Below are 13,922 nucleotides of genomic sequence, written 5' to 3' on the forward strand. Positions count from 1 at the left end.
CCTATGGAGACCCAGCTTGTTTGGACACCTCTGGCCTACCAGACCCCTGTCCCTGTAGCCCCTGATAGAAGCTCCTCTGTGGTCATCAGGGTCCCAGGGTTCTGTGCTCATAGGAAAGGATCTGTGCATGGCCATCTGTCAGTTTCTGCCTGCTTCCCATAGGGGCATCTGCTTTCTCTGTCTTTATTCCTACAGCCTCCCCTTGAGCATAGTGACCCCCAGGCTATGGGTAACTGAGTGCCTGAGCCTCAAGGCATCTGGGTCCTGGATGCAGGCTGGGAGACAGAATCACTGCTCTTGGCAGCATCTTTCCTTCTTCCACTCTGCGGCCCCAGTTCCTGGCTGGGAAGGTGTTTCCCAGAGCCCAAAGGATGCTCTCTGTTTCTAGGACAACATGGCGCCCCACCATGCTGCTGCTGGCTTTGCTGTGTGTGATGGGCTTCCCTCACATAGCTGTCATGCCTCTGGTGCCATCACTCTTGCCTTCTCTCGTGTCAGTCCCTTGCTTTTGCTCTTCCTGTATGCAGGCAGGCCCTCACCCCTGCAGCCTCTTATCAGGCCTTACCATTGACTTTCACATCGCCTCTCCCAGAGAGCCTTTCTCACCAAGCCCCTCTGCAGGTCCCTTGGTGACCCTGTGTGCCAGTGGCTCTTGGGTCCATTCGACTCCTGCAGACTGTGGGTTCCACCTGGGCACAAAGATGGATTTTGGAAGGTGATGGTTGAACAAGAAGAGTGGGTACATTGTGAAGGCTGTGATGGAGTTCTGGCCTTGGGTCCATTCAATTCCTGCAGACTGTGGGCTGCACCTGGGCTGGACCTGGGCACAAAGATGGTTTTTGGAAGGTGATAGTTGAAAAAGAGAGTGAGTACATTGTGAAGGCTGTGACAATGTTCTGGCTATGGGTGGAGCCAGAGAGCCTGCCCTCCTGCTCCATCTCCTGGAACTGGGCGTGTGGGAGCTAGGACCAAGCACTTTGCCTCTCTCTGAATGGCCTCCTTTCAGCCGGGCTGGGAGGGAACTGGTGTAACACTGGATAGGCTAGAAGCTTGTCACCTGTTTGGGGTGGGTCTTGTAGCGGGCTGCAGTTTTGCTGTTCCTCCCCCCTTCAACTCCCAGTCCCAACACCTGGTGTCCTGGGGCCTGTGAGCAGAACGTAGAAATCCAGGGGTGGTGCAGTGCTGAGCCCAGCCTCTGTGGGCAGTGAGCAAATTGACTATTGCTGTCTGCTTTCTATTGAGAGTTTTTGGTTTCTAATTAGATGCACTTCTTCTTGCCTGAGGGGACTGGCCAGACCCTAGATCTTCAGGGCTGGTCTGGGCAGTTAGCTCTCTTCACAGAAATTAGAGTAGAGCAGAACCCCTACCATACATGGCCTCTACCATCCAGGCACTGCCCTGCAAGGAAGTGAGGCAGGAGCAGCTGTGGTTCAGAATTTTTGTCAAGTTGGGTATTGCAGGGAGCAGGTTTAGTGGTTTAAGAGTATGTGTTTGGGTCTTGTAGACTTGGATTTGAATTGTGGCTCTGTGGCTCTGAGTCTGTTTCCTTGTCTATAGAATGGAGATGATAACAATTCCTCCTGCCATGCTGAGGGTGTGGTAAGGTTAAAACAGATGCTTATTAAGTGCGTATCACAGAGTGGGGCGCATAGCGGTTACTCCCTCAGGAGAGGGGGAGCAGCGTCTTGTATATGTCATTGTGATAGTTAATTTTGTGTCGACTTGGCTAGGCCACAGTACTCAAATAGATACTCAGTCAAACACTATTCTAGATGATTCTGTGAGAGTATTTTTTGTTAATAAGATTAACATTTAAATCAGTAGGCTTTGAGTAAAGCAAATTACCCTCCATAGTGTGGGTGTGACTTATCCAATCAGTTGAAGGCTTTAACAGAAAAAGCCTGAGTTCCCTTGAGGAAGAGGGAATTCAGCAAATAAACTGCCTTTGGACTCAAACTGCAACTTTTCTCTGGGTCTCCATCTGTCCACCTGCCCTTTGGATTTGGAGTTTCCAGCTTCCACAATTGCATGATCCAATTCCTTGAGATGTATCTTCCTCTCCCCCTGGCTTCCCCCGCCACACACACATACACACAGTGTGTGTTTCTCTGGAGAACCTGCACTAAATAATGATCATGGTGCAGTGGCCTTGAAGCTCACCAAGGGCAGGGACTGTGTCTCCTTTGTCCCGTCCTCTGTCCCCCTACCTGGCGCCATGCTGGCACATAGCAGGTGCTTCACATCAGTAGCTTGGTGATTACTGAGCACTTGATACATCCTACATCCTAGCTGGAAAGTCTGTCCCAGTGAGAACCAAGAGTGACTGGAGTCAAGAACTGATTAGAGTCTGAGGACTGGATTAGATTTTAAGGGCCTGCAGGGCAAGTGATGAGAAGTTTTGAACCAGATGTTGGTTGTGCATTTTGGGAGCTGAAACTTCAGCATGGGGAAGAGAGACTTGTGGAGTTGGTGGCTGCCTTCGTCCAGCCTCTCTTTGGACTGGGCCACAGCAGGGGCCATCTCACCTTGGCCATCAAGGACCCATAATGACGATAGAGAAGGACCCCGGGTAGTCCTGCCTTAATTATTTTCACTTTAACAAGTGCGAACAGACTGGCACCAAAAAAGGTAACTTTTCTCAAGTTTTATTGTAAAATCCTCAGAAAAAGAGCATTTACAATGACAATACTTTATGATAATCTGTGAATTGTCTTCATATCAAGTGGTCCTGCAAATACATGGCGTGTCCAATACTGTGCAATACGTCAAAGTAAACAAACTTATTTCTGATGTCACATACAGTTACTGTGTTGGTACAAATTTCTACTAAAGTTGATGTATTAAAAATAATTTATATATATCTTATAAATAAGGAAAAATTCACATGTATAGTAATTACAGGAGGCCTTTTGAGAAAAACCAGTGATTACAGAAAATATATTTTGGAGTCTACACAACTGCTCAAAATAATGTAATCTGCCTCGATATCAGAGATCTGGACAAATGGTGTGTGTGTGTGACTTCATGTCTTGAGGGTTGTTCACTATTGCGTGAACACAGTGTGTGTGACGACCGCAGCAAAACTCCATGCTTTGCCTGCTTTTGCATGACCTCACACGGCCTTCAGAAGTATGAGCAGCAGGCGGAGGGAATGGTGGGGTGTGAAGGGGTCAGGTCAGGGGATGGGGAAGTCAGGGTGTGGGCTGGGGGCACCACAGAGGGTGTGCTGTGGGTCGGGGGCTTGCAGACCGCTGTCCCTCACCTCTCTGAAGCAGCTGAAGTAGCACGGGACCCACAACCCGTAAAGCTATGGCAGATGTCATGCTGGGCAGTAGATGAAGGTTTAGATTTAGGAAATGTTCTCATTCGAGAGCTCCTGTGCCCCATGTCCAGCCAGTACTGGTGGCCTTCCTCAGAAACACAGCTCTGATCTTGAAGAGGGTATCCCCAGGGGGGCAGCGTTATCCGATCCTGCCATGGTGACAGGTGGGGAGTCGTGTGTCACCAGGCTGGGTGGAGGGGCGGGTCAGCAGTTATGCTGTGGAGTGCAGGCTGTGCCTTTTACAGCTCTCTAGTGCATGGCCTGCTTTCTGGGGCTACAGGGTAAAGGGATGGCCCCATATTAGTCAAGGTGAGTTGTAAAGAGGGGTGTGTGAATGGTGGTTGTGTCCAAAAAAACAAGCACTTGTTCAATCCTCTCGTGCTGGCTAAAGAAGCCTCACTGTGAAATTTTGCAGGTCAACCCCCACTCTCCTTATATCTTCCATAATTTCACACATTGTGTTTGGTTAAATTCCCACTGCTGTTCACAGGTCCAAAGGATGCATGAGACCATGCTTGCTGGGCTCCTGGTGTCTGCTGGGTGGCTGGTGCCTAAACTGTGAAGGCTCAGAGAAGATTTTCAAATACTCGAGTGGCTTGGCCTGTAATCTGATGTAGACAAAAGCAGGAGTGGGTGGCATTCCACCAGGTATTTGGGGTCTTGCAGTCACACCTTGGGGACAGGCACTATATATTTCTTCCTTGAATCTCTGAAGCCTCTCTGTTCTATGATCTCTATTATTCTGGAGAGAAACCAAGGCAGCTAGTGACTTTCTTGAAGAGAACTACTTTGCCTCTGTGCCATTCTGAGAGCAAATAGAAGCATATGGCCCTATGAATGACTTCTCACTTGTACCCCAAAGTAAGGAAGCAGCATGGCAAAGGCCACGGGGGGCTGGTGTGGCGGTCAGGTGAGTTGCCTCTTGAATTGTAGGAGTGGCTCATGAGCAGGAGGCCCAAGGCATAGGAAGGGAGCAGGAAGGGCAGAGAACAGAGTGGGAGTGGATGGAGGTGTAGCTCAGACCCTCTAACGGACGAGGCTTGGCTGAGATGTCATGGTCTGTATTCCTGTCTGATAGTTTCTGATAATAGCTGACTTCCCTGACAGTTGTGAATTCTCTTTAGTCTTGATCACCTAACTCCAAAGGGCTGTGAGCTAGGGTTTGGGGGTGTGATTCTGGGCAGCAAGGAGCTGAGTCCCAGTGGGTTCTGACTGTACTTGGAGTGGTATCCAGGGTCCTGGGTAGGGGAGGATGGCAAAGGACTTTGTCAGTATCATTGTCATCCTATGTCACCTGTCTGGCCTGGCACAGGGGCCACATTCCGGGGGTGCTGGGTGCAGGGAGACAGATGTGAGGTATATTGGTGGATGCATAGGAGGGAGTTGGAGCAGTGTGAATGCTCAAAGAGGCTGGCTTCTGAAGAGGAGGATAGGGGAGTGAGTTGTGGGATTTGGTAATGAAGATGGTATGGCATCCATGGCATATGAATGAAACACATTGTGAAAAATGAATCAATTACTTTTTAAGCCCCTCGTAGAAAAATATATCCAGCATTAATCTGTTTCATATCTCAGTTCTGAAATCTCCTTTAGTTCACAGGTTATTGGTCAACAGAAAAGAAGTGGCTCACGAAGCCAACTCCAGGCTGCCCTCCATGAAGACTCAGCAGTTACAATTCCCCAGGGTAGCAGGTGGTTCTTGGCTTTATTTGGGCTTGAGAGCTGTCCTGGGTGCCTACCTGGAGCTGGGAGGAGGGGAGATGGCCGGGATGGAGTGGGAATTACAGGGACTGAGCTCCTGTCTCCAGTGATGTGAGCTCTAGGTCAAAGGACCGGAAGCTTGGTATTAGCGTGGGCCCAGCTAAGACTTTACAGGGCTCTTCTGGCTACTTCTGGGGGCTGAGAGAAAGCAATGGGACCCCCAAATGCCTTGGAGACTCAAGAAAGGAGCCTGCGCCAGCCCCAGGCAGGGCTTGCTGGGTCACGGTTGTTGGGGCTGGGATGACAGCATTTGGCTCATTGTGTGTGGTCTACAACCCAGCCTTCTCGTGTAGAAAGTTCATGCAGTTGTCTAGAAGCAGACCAATCCCTCTTCATACCATCAATCTGTGGGTGTCTGGGCGGGCTTTTGGACCCAGCACGTCTATGCAGGCAGAGTCCTGCTCACTTGGGCAGAACAATGAAGGCCTCCTTTTAAAATCCTTAATGTCATAGGTGTAGATTACTTGTGTGTTTAAGTTAAAAAAAATACCTATGTTGAATTTTTTGAAACTAATTTTATTTGAAAATTCAGAAATTTTGGAGTAGTTCATTATGTGAGTGGCTTTTTGGGTTATTCTTTTGGTAAAGGGAACATTTCTTTAATGTGAAATAATAGTAGTTGGTTGGTCACTTGTGTTCATCAGAAGGATCACTGGCTGGGTTTGCTTCAAGGCCCAGCTGTCATGATGACTTTGCGCACCAGGGGCTTTCAAACTGTGTTCCATGAGCCTCTTCTGGGGCTGACGTGTGGGAGGAAGGGGCAGGCAGCGTGCTGGCCAGCCAGTCTCCTGCCTCCCACCCAAGCAGTTCTGTTGGTTACACTGCTGGAAAAACATTTACCTTCCTACCTTTGTGGATTTGCAAATTTCAGTTTTCAGGCCTGTGATTCCCTGGTCCTATTTAGTTGTGTCTGAGATGCTGGCAGCAAGACCTCAAGGGTCCGTCTCCAGCTTCATAACTGCACAGAGAAAACAGCGAGGGGCAGATACACTATCCAGACACACTCAGAAGTGGAAGGAGTAGTGGAAAAGAAGCCAGGTGCTGCTGAAGTCACTCCCAGTTTAAATGGCCAGTGGGGGCTGGGCTGGTCTTGTACTCAGGAATCCTGCAACCCAGGGGGCCGATATTCTGGCCCGGCAGCTGGTGGGCTCTTCCTCTGCTAGGCTCAGAGACTTTGATTTTCTTCCAGGGGCTGCCACGATCTAGAAGATTGTTTCAAATGGAGAAGCTTGTGAAACTTGGAGAGTTTCAGTGATAGCAGTAGGAGTTTGGAAGTAATGTGTCAAGAGACTGAGGCAAGAATGGGGAAAAGAAAAAAGGTAAGATTGTTTTCCGCCTATCTCAGTCATTGTGAAACTAAATATGCTTTTGAGGTCAGTTTCCTCAACTTGTATTTACATGTTTTACCTTAAAAAACCTAAAATATGAATATACACATCTAGGCACACTCTCGGGAGTTGTAGGGGACAAGAGTTTGGTGGACCAAGATACATGAGACACACCAGAGGACTGGCTGATCTCAGGAAATCTGTTGGGGGCGGGGGCAGGAGGGGGGTTGGGTAGTTAGGTGGGAGTGAGGAGCAGTTATGTGTATTTCCAGTGAGACGGTCTCTGGTCTTCCTCTCCCTGAGAGGGGCCATTCCTCAGCCGCACAGGAACATTTGGCCATGTTGGCAAATGAAGGCAACTAAACTTGTTACCATGGCTGTGATGGGACCACTTCTCCCACTCCTGGCAGCGTGAACAATGATTATACAAGTCGGAAAGCATGTAAGCGTGCTTTGGCCACTGCTGTGCCTGAGAAGAAATGGGATGTTCGGAGAGCCCAAGAGAGCCTCTCCTTGCTGAGATTCTCCAACACAGGCTGTCTTCACAGGGTTGTTAAATTGTACTTCTTGGATGCCCAATGGGGAGTCCGCCACAGCCTGAGACATTTGGGAATAATGCACCCGTGCCAGCCCGCATCCTTCTGATTCTGACTTCTGGAGTGTGTGTTACTGGGGAGAGAGGGGCCCAGATGTGCTTTCTGTGCCATGATGATGCAGGGCCACAGGACAGGCGAAAAGGAAACTGGGTTTTAAAACAGATATACCCTAAGGAACCTGCCTGGACCCCACTTGTATCCTTGGGGTTTCTGCATTGAGCCTGGAGGGCACTGTTCTGCAGGCCACCCACACCCTGCCAGGCAAGCTGGTCTGTCCTGAATCTGGCTTCCTGGGCCTGGCTAATAAATGTCCCCCTTCAGTGGTAAAAGCAGGCACATGGGATTGGTCTTGGTCTCATGCGGACCCAACCCAGAACGGAGTCTTTACCAATGTTGTGGCCTGATCTGCACTTGGGGGTGTCCGGGTGCAGAGGACCTCCATCTTTTGATGACCATCAATCTTCTTTCTGGCTGTGCGGTGGTGACACAGAGACGTGACCTAAGGCAGGGAAGAATACAGCTGGACCTCGGAGAGCGTCTTTCTGCTTATTAGCATTGGAGACTATAAAAAATTATTTTTTAATCAAAATTTCCAAAATAAAGTGAGTGATTTCCCCATTCCCCAAGATGCAGTAAGTCTTGTTGGTGCTCCCTCAGGCTCACAACAAGTCAGATGGAAAGAAAAGCGAGAAGCAGCTGCAGAGGAGAAAATGAGGTCCAGAGAGAGGGCGGCTGTGGCCCTCAGGCAAGGAGGGAAAGCCCTGCTCCTGGGGGGAGCCTGTGACTGCAGGCCCGGTTTCAGGCCCCTCCATCAGGGTAAAGTCTGGCAGGACCCGGCGGGAAAGGAGAATGACTATGCGAAGGCAACCGAGAGAAGCGTCAGCCTAGGAAGCAGGAGCTCCTTCCTGGTTCCCCAGCGGCCCAGGTAACGTGGTGCGTGGCTGGGCGCAGAAATGATTCCTTTACACGGTGGCATGTTCTCATCGTAGCTCAAGGCAGAAATCATACTTCTTAATGAAAAACCCCGATTTTGTTAGCAGCGCGTACCTTATACTAGCAAACTTGCAGGGAGACCAGTGTTGAACCACAAAGCGAAGACAGGTTTTTGCTATTGTCTGTGAAAATGTACAGGGCGCCTGCTCGGGGCTCGGTGTCAGGACGGGGAGGTGCTCTGTGGCTGCTTCATACCTCGCCCACCCACACCACGGTGGTCCCCCCCTTCACGCCTGCCACCTCACACCGCAGTGCGTTTTGTCTCCCACTGATGAGAAATAGCGACTCCCGGGCTGGTGTGAGGAGGTACTGACCAAACAGCCCGCTGTCCCTCACGATCCTGCGGGGCCCTGCCCAGGGCTGGGCAGGCCCCACAGGTGGCTCCTTCAGGCCCTTCAGCACGCCCGTCTTCCCCGTGGACAGCTCCAGGAACAGCAGGTCCGGCTGGCTCTCCAGCGTGGCGTACACATAGTACTGGTTGCCCTGGGTGAAGGAGCCCTGGAACGCCACGTCGGAGACGCCCTGGCTTACTTTCAGGTCATAGAGGGTCTGGATCTCCCCCCGCAGCGTGATCTCCTGCACGTGCAGCTGGGGGCTGGTGGCAGCAGCGCTGACGACGAAGCGCCCATCGGGGGACGTGTGTGGGGTGCCTGTCACGTTGCCGTTGGGGCCAACCACGGCGTCCGTGACGCTGTCGATCAGCAGCTGCGGGGCTGCCGTAGAGGAGCTGTCCTGTCGGCACTGGATGAAGAAGTAGCCGCCCAGGTGGGTGTGGGCCATGGCCTGCGGCACGCAGCCGTGCCTGTGCAGCCCGATGGTCTTGAGGAGCATCAGTGTCTCCAGGTCGACTTTGTGGATGGCAGGGTCAGTCTTGTTGAAGATGAAGCCGAACCTGGGAGGGGATGCAAACTGAGGTCAGAGGTCGGGAGGCCTTTTTGGGTAGGGGATCTGTCATTTGTCTTAAACGACTGCTCCCTTTATCATAATCCTTCAGTGATCCAACAGCCTATTAATCAGATCTACCACTCTGCAGGGGATGGTCTCATAAGCGATTCATCTATGATCTCAAACCAGGTGCAGGTGAGTTACATATTCCTGGACAGATGCTCTTGTAACATGCACACATCTTCAGAAATGGTAAAGGAGGAGGGCAAAACTGCCTGCAGCGGCTTCTCCCTCTGGCGTGCCTTTGCTTTGGTTTTCCTGATGCCCTGTGCCAGCTGGAAAGTGGTGGGCCTGTGGCTGGAGGCAAAGGACCAGAGCTGCCTTCCCTGACTCTGTCTGCGAGGAGGACAGGACAGGTGAGCCTATATCCGAGCTGTTTTCTGGACTAACTGGTGAGTCAGAATCTGGGGATGCAGATGCAGTGGAACAAGGACAGATGTCCTAACGGTGCTCTCTTGCTCTGGGAGAGGAACGTTAGGGCAGCCTCTTCCCTGGGCTGGGGATGAGGGGCACGTGGCTTGGCTCCCAGAGCCTCTGCAAATCTGAAGAGGGTCGTTCCTTCCAAGGGCTGTTGTTAGGATTCAATCTAAGAGGGAGCTTTAGTGGAAGAGCCCAGTGGGTGGTAGCTGCTCACACCTGGACTTTGTGAAATTCCTCTTTGGGGGTTGGTTGTGAGCTGCAGAAGGGCCTGACTCTGGGCAGGACTTCCCTCTAATTGTAAGAGGCTCTGCCTACATCCCTTGCTCACAGAGACCGCTGGGTGATATGTTCACCTGCAGGAGTAGAGAAGAATCTCCTCCACCGTTTTCTCTTGAATAACTAACTGCACCTCAGAGTGAGGAAAATGCCCACTTTACAGCATCTTTAAAATATCTTTAAAGAGCCAGAGCATGGAAAGAGCACACTATAAGGAACCGTAATGTCAAAGCCACGTGCAGGCTCTTTAGAGCTGGGTTTGCACTACTCCTAGCTGAATCCAGCTGCTTTGAGGCTTGATGACTTTATAGATGGGCCCGCTCAGTCTTCTGGCAGTGGTGCCTTTACAGAAAGTGTCAGGAGTTCTCTGAAGTGAAGAGGGGAGGGGAGAGGCCAGGCTGGGACAAGGCTTGCAGTTGAGGCCACAGCTGTCATTATTAAGCTGTTCTTCTGGATGGTGGCCAAGCAGGCACCCAGGAAGCCTCATTTCCCTGTGGGCCCCCTGCGTTGCCACTCTGGGGACTCCTAGAGGAACCACAGGTTGTGCTTAGCAGAGAATAAGGCAGAATGGGGCACTGAAAGGAGAGCTGACTTTGCATTTAGTCTGACTCTGCCAGTTTCTGGCTGTGTGACTTTGGCCAGTGTCAACTTCTGTGAGCTTCAGTTTCCTCATCTATAAAACAGGTTTGAGACCACCTCTGCTAGTTTTTTACATCAGGCAAGGAGAGGGAACTCAGCTAACCACAGCTGTTTCCTTCTTTCCTCTACTGTCTTCACCCAAGGATGAGACTTCCTGACCTCACTGGGCCCCTGAGGGCATTAGGAGCTGGGTACCTTCCTTAAATTTAACAGTTAAGGACTAGGGATGGATCGATTTCTCTGTCCCTTTCTGATGGGGTCCAAAGGCAGTCCAGAAGGAGTGAGGGAGACACTGAAAAGGAGCAGGGCCCTCCTGGGTGAAGCTCCCCCATGCAGGGCTGAGCCGGGGCAAGGAGCAGCTTAGGTCATTGCAGGGCAGTCTTACCTGATGTGGTTGATGATGAGATTTGTTGGGGGAATGAAGAAGTCATCCACTCCTGCAAAGGGTGTGCGGATGAGGTGCTGGCCCTGGCTGGTGCTGGCTTCCGTGATCACCTACCACATAGAAGGGAAGTCCTTGTGAGAGCCCATGCAAGCAGGGGGTTGCAAACCCGCAGACATCTGTCCACGCTGGTGGAGACCCCGGCAGACAGGCTGCTTGTGAGAGAGATGCTGGGCAGGCCAGTCTCAGGGAAGGGGTGAGGGCAGCAGAGCGGGAGCTGCTTGGGAATGTCGTAGGCAGGGGCCCATCCTTCCTGGGAGAGGAAGGTTGGGGCAGGGGTCATAACCTGCACTGTTCCCTCCTGCTCTGCCAGGCCTGCCTCTGACTGCACATTGTCAGCTGCCGTGATGTGACAGCAGTGAAGACTTGCAGGGACCATGTCAGGGCTTCTGAAGATCCCCAGAATGGAAACATGTCTGCTCAGAGACAAGTTCCCCTACAACAGGTAATCCCATCTTCTCAACACCTAGACCACCCTGGGAAGAGAGAGAGCGAGCTTTGAAATAACGAGAATGTTAGATGGTGGAATTGTGTACTGGTTCTGTATTTCTCCTGATGCCTGGTGCCGGGCTGTTGAGCGTCTCTGTCATACCCTGCTCGCAGAGGCATCTCTGACAACTGACTCCATCGTTTATTAGAGAAGGCAGCATCCTTTCAGAGATGCCAGACATTTAGATGCCTGTGATTAGAATGCTGGGGAGGGTTCCAGTTTCACAAAGGGGACTTGCTGTGAGAAGTGAAGAATTAGGTCCTGTGTTTTGTACAAATTTGTAGTGACAGAGCATGGCTGCCTCTATTCTCCTGGAGGTAACACTTTTTCTCCCCTGTGATCTTGGCAGGAGGCAACTTGAGCCATTCTTTGGTGTGTGTCCCTGCTGTGTCTGTATTAGGAAAGGGGCCACTGGCAGCCCAGAACTGAGCCAAGTGATGTCTGGGGTAAGACAGGATGATAGCATGGTTTGGAGGTCCTGCCAGAAAGCCCCCTGTAGTCAGGCTGGGCTTCCGGCCATCAGCAGTGAGGCTTTGGGCACGGGCAGGCCAGAGACACCTCTTGCCTTCTGCATGTGCTCATGAGCCTCCAAGCTCAGGTGCTCACCCAGAAAGGTGGCAGACCTGCAGCCAGATAAGGGGCTTGGCCAGCTTGTGGGCAATGTTGGCTGGAGCACCCCAAGGGCAGGCCCAGACCCTCTGAGCAGGACAGGAGGCAGACACTAGACCCAGACCAGGGAGGTGAGATGCTTTTCCTGATCTTCATTTTGTGGCCGTGTATACAGAAGGAAGGATCCAGATTTTTGCAGCCTGAGGCTAAGGACATTGTCTGGTGGGTCTTTGTGACTCTCATGGCTTAGAGCTTTGGATGCTTTTTACCTTTTAAGGGTGGGACTGCCTTCTGGCTCTTATTCCAACCTCAAACCTGCCCTAGGAAGCAGGCCGGGTGCTGTCTGTCTTGTCATAAAAGTTTTTCGGATCATGCGTCCCTCAGGGGGTCAGCAGGCAGAATGCCGGAGTAGAATGATGAGGGCTGTGATATTCAGTCTTGGGGCAGCTCTACAGTTAGGTTATTTTCCTGTGATTAAAAAATAAACGGCCAAATGACACCTCCACGGCAGGTCCGTGGCACAAAACTCAGAAGTGGGCATTGAGAACATATCAGTATCAGGAAACTGGATCTTAGAGAGTCTGGGCGAAAATGCCAGAGAATTCCAAGAAGCCATGCAATGATTGCTTGGTATCAGGCCTGTCATTTTAGCTTATAACAGAGATGGAAAATTACAGGCTGTCAGCGGTCAGTGTCATTCATGCTTCACCACTCTGACACCCTATATTCAGAGGTTACTTCATCAAAACCCAGTAGTCATGGGCCATTGAACTGATGTGGGCTCATCAGCCTTGCTTCTCCAGTGGGTCACGAGTTCCTTCTTGGCCTGTGTCCTAGCACATGGCTGGGCACGTTTGTATGCAAGAGATCATTGTTGAGCCTCTCAAAGTTGCTGGCTCTTTGGTTGGTTCAGGAGGTGCACATGGGTGGCTGGATAGCAGGAGATTTTATTGGGTTAGGTGGTAATCAGCATGAGGTAAGGAAGTCTGAGCGTCAGCTTCAGGGGGATGGACAAAGACAGCTGAGAGGTGACAGCTGCGGAAGGGCAGGGCACAAAGTACCAAGTGGGACAGGCTGAGAGGCAGCTAAAAGCTGGGCCTGGGAGTGAGGTGGCGTGAGTGTGATGGGCAGGATTCAAGAAGATGCCAAAGGTTCGAACACTGGCTCCTGGGGTAGGGCCTTGGTGGAATGAGCCTCATTTATAGGCCTGCTTTCATTGTAGTCAGAGCAAAGTTTGTTTAACCAGTTCTTTAGTGTTGGATATTTAGAAACAGTAGGATATTATTTTGAATGTTTTGTAAATATGAACAATTCAGTAACACATTGTTGGAGCTAAATCTTTGTCTCCATCCCTGATCACAGCCTGTGATGTCAGGTTGCTGGACTGGAGGTAGTGTTTTGAGGCTTCTGGTTCACATTTCCAAATGGCTTACCACAAAGTTGTGCCTGCTGACAATCCTCGGAGCAGCTTTTGCAAGCAGTGGTTTCCTGAACCCTACCTAGCCTACAGAGATGAAGGTAGGTTTATTCAGTCAATTTCATTTTCTTGTCATAGTCATTTTCTTAGACTTTCCAATTACGGTGATGGTGAGCCGCATGGTCTAATTCCTGTTATTAATTAAAATGCTTTTACTGTTTTGTCATTTAGGTAAAATTTGATCTAGGTTTCCAGGAAACAGTCTTCATTATGTTTATGAATTTCCTTTTATTCCTATTTTTAGGTTTGTTTTATTAAGAATGCCTGCTGCATTTAGTTAAATGCCTTTCTAGCATTTATTGAAAATATTATAGTTTTCTTCTGTTTTAATTTGCTTGTGTTATAAAAAATGTTGACTGATTTCCTGAGAGGGAACCATCACTGCCTCCCAGGAATTTTTTCCTTGCTTGAGCATTTAGATGCACTGTTGGACTCTATTTTTAATACTAAGGAGCTGCACATTTTCCCCGCTCTGGTCTGGGATAGTTCAAATCATACTGAAATTATATTTTGATTGTTTGATAAAACTCAGCTGTACATTTTTCTGTGGTAGAGCTTATCTTTAAAAAACCTCTTCTCAGGTAATTGTTCTCTTTCAAGTTTTCCTTTTCTTAGGTCAGTTTA

At 50.3% G+C, this 13,922-nt stretch overlaps 1 protein-coding gene across 1 annotated transcript in view; it reads right to left on the minus strand.

The window, feature by feature from the left end:
• Positions 1–2,629: 2,629 nt before the first annotated feature.
• The window catches only part of FSTL4 (follistatin like 4), a 379,397-nt gene continuing 368,104 nt past the window's right edge, over positions 2,630–13,922 (minus strand). Inside the window, exons 15-16 of the mRNA XM_031449010.2 lie at positions 10,666–10,775; positions 2,630–8,892 (exon numbers count right to left, since the gene is read on the minus strand). Of these exons, the coding sequence (XP_031304870.1) occupies positions 8,190–8,892; positions 10,666–10,775 (813 nt within the window). The 3' untranslated portion in view covers positions 2,630–8,189. The remainder of the gene's footprint in view (positions 8,893–10,665; positions 10,776–13,922) is intronic.

This window comes from Camelus dromedarius, chromosome 3 (genome assembly GCF_036321535.1).
Source record: "Camelus dromedarius isolate mCamDro1 chromosome 3, mCamDro1.pat, whole genome shotgun sequence".
In the NCBI taxonomy this organism is placed as follows: domain Eukaryota; kingdom Metazoa; phylum Chordata; class Mammalia; order Artiodactyla; family Camelidae; genus Camelus; species Camelus dromedarius.